The sequence below is a fragment of the Eimeria mitis genome, genomic scaffold, assembly GCF_000499745.2.
Source record: "Eimeria mitis Houghton genomic scaffold, Emh_scaff5654, whole genome shotgun sequence".
In the NCBI taxonomy this organism is placed as follows: Eukaryota; Apicomplexa; class Conoidasida; order Eucoccidiorida; family Eimeriidae; genus Eimeria; species Eimeria mitis.
In genome coordinates this window covers 2,764-4,177 of record NW_013573913.1, presented here as the reverse complement: position 1 = coordinate 4,177, position 1,414 = coordinate 2,764, and the positions used below count along the sequence as shown (strand labels likewise).

Below are 1,414 nucleotides of genomic sequence, written 5' to 3'. Positions count from 1 at the left end.
GCTGCTGCCGCAGCAGCAGGAAGAGCAGCTGCTGCTGCTGCAGCAGGAGCAGGAGATGCAGCAGCAGCAGCAGCAGCAGCAGCACCACCACCACCATCATATGCAGCAGCAGCAGCAGCAGCAGCAGCAGCAGCAGGAGATGCAGCAGATGGACGAGGAGGAGGACGAACAGCAGCAGCAGCAGCAAATACATGAGCTACGGCTGCTGCAGCAGCAGCAGCAGCAGCAGCAGCAGCAGCAGCAGCAGTATATTGCTTCTCTCTCTGCTGATATATGGGGGCCCCCAGGGGGCCCCCCTATAGCAGCAGCATATACAGAGGAGGAGATATATAGAGAGAAAGAAAAAAAAGAAAAAGAAAAAAAAGAAAAAGAAAAAAAAGAAAAAGAAAGAGAAGGAGAAATATATTATGATGATGGAGAGGTGTGGGGGGTAGTAAGCAGCAGCAGCAGCAGCAGCAGCAGCAGCAGCAGCAACGCAGTAGAAGCAGCAGAAGCAGCAGCAGCAGCAGCAGCAGCGGGAGCAGCAGCAGCAGCAGCAGCAACTGCAGCAGCAGCAGCAGCAGCAGCATACGAAGAAGAAGAAGAAGAAGAAATATATAGTTATAGGGACTTGCTGCTGCAGCAGCAGCAGCAGCAGCAGCTGCAGCTGCAGCAGCTTGCAGCAACGCACTCTACCCCCCCCTACAATACATACAGCAGCAGCAACAGCAGCAGCAGCAGCAGCAGCAGCAGCAGCAGCAGCAGGGAAGCAGCAGGAGAGCGTATATGTGTGCTTGTTAATAAAGAGATAGAAGCAACATGTATACGCACCATAGCAGCAACAGAAACATACAAATGCATGCAGCAGCAGCAGCAGCAGCAGCAGCAGCAGCAGCAGCAGCAGCAGCAGCAGCAGCAGCAGCAGCAGATATGTAAAGATATAATAGTAAGAGAACCAGGTGTATGTACAGCTGAAATGCAGCAGCAATTTGCTGCTGTTTGTATATATTATAAACAGCAGCAGCAATGCATAGAGGAAGCTGCTGTTGCTGCTGCTGTTTGCATGCGCGCAGTGTACGTGCAGCAGCCCTATAGATGTATACAGCCGCAGCAGCAGCAGCAGCAGCAGCAGCTGCCGCAGCTGCAGCAGCAGCAGCAGCTGCAGCAGAAGCAGCAGCAGGTGCTGCAGCAGCAGAAGCAGCAGCTGCAGCTGCAGCAGAAGCAGCAGGTGCTGCAGCAGCAGCAGTTGCTGCAGCAGCAGCAGCAGCAGCAGGAGCAGCTGCTGCAGCTAGAAGATATAAATAAAGAAATAGAGAAAAAAGAAACAAACAAAAATAAAAAAGAAAATAAAAAAATAAATAAATATAATATAAATACAATACACATAAACCTCTATCACTGCCCCCGAACACGTATACACAAATACTGCAGCAAA

At 50.9% G+C, this 1,414-nt stretch overlaps 1 protein-coding gene across 1 annotated transcript in view; it reads left to right on the top strand.

Annotated features, from left to right (window-relative positions):
• Window positions 1–55: 55 nt before the first annotated feature.
• EMH_0083370 (uncharacterized protein) overlaps window positions 56–1,414 on the top strand; it is a gene marked incomplete at both ends in the record, with an annotated part of 1,804 nt that continues 445 nt past the window's right edge. Inside the window, 2 exons of the mRNA XM_013500632.1 lie at window positions 56–938; window positions 1,053–1,207. Coding sequence (XP_013356086.1) covers window positions 56–938; window positions 1,053–1,207 — 1,038 coding nt within the window. The remainder of the gene's footprint in view (window positions 939–1,052; window positions 1,208–1,414) is intronic.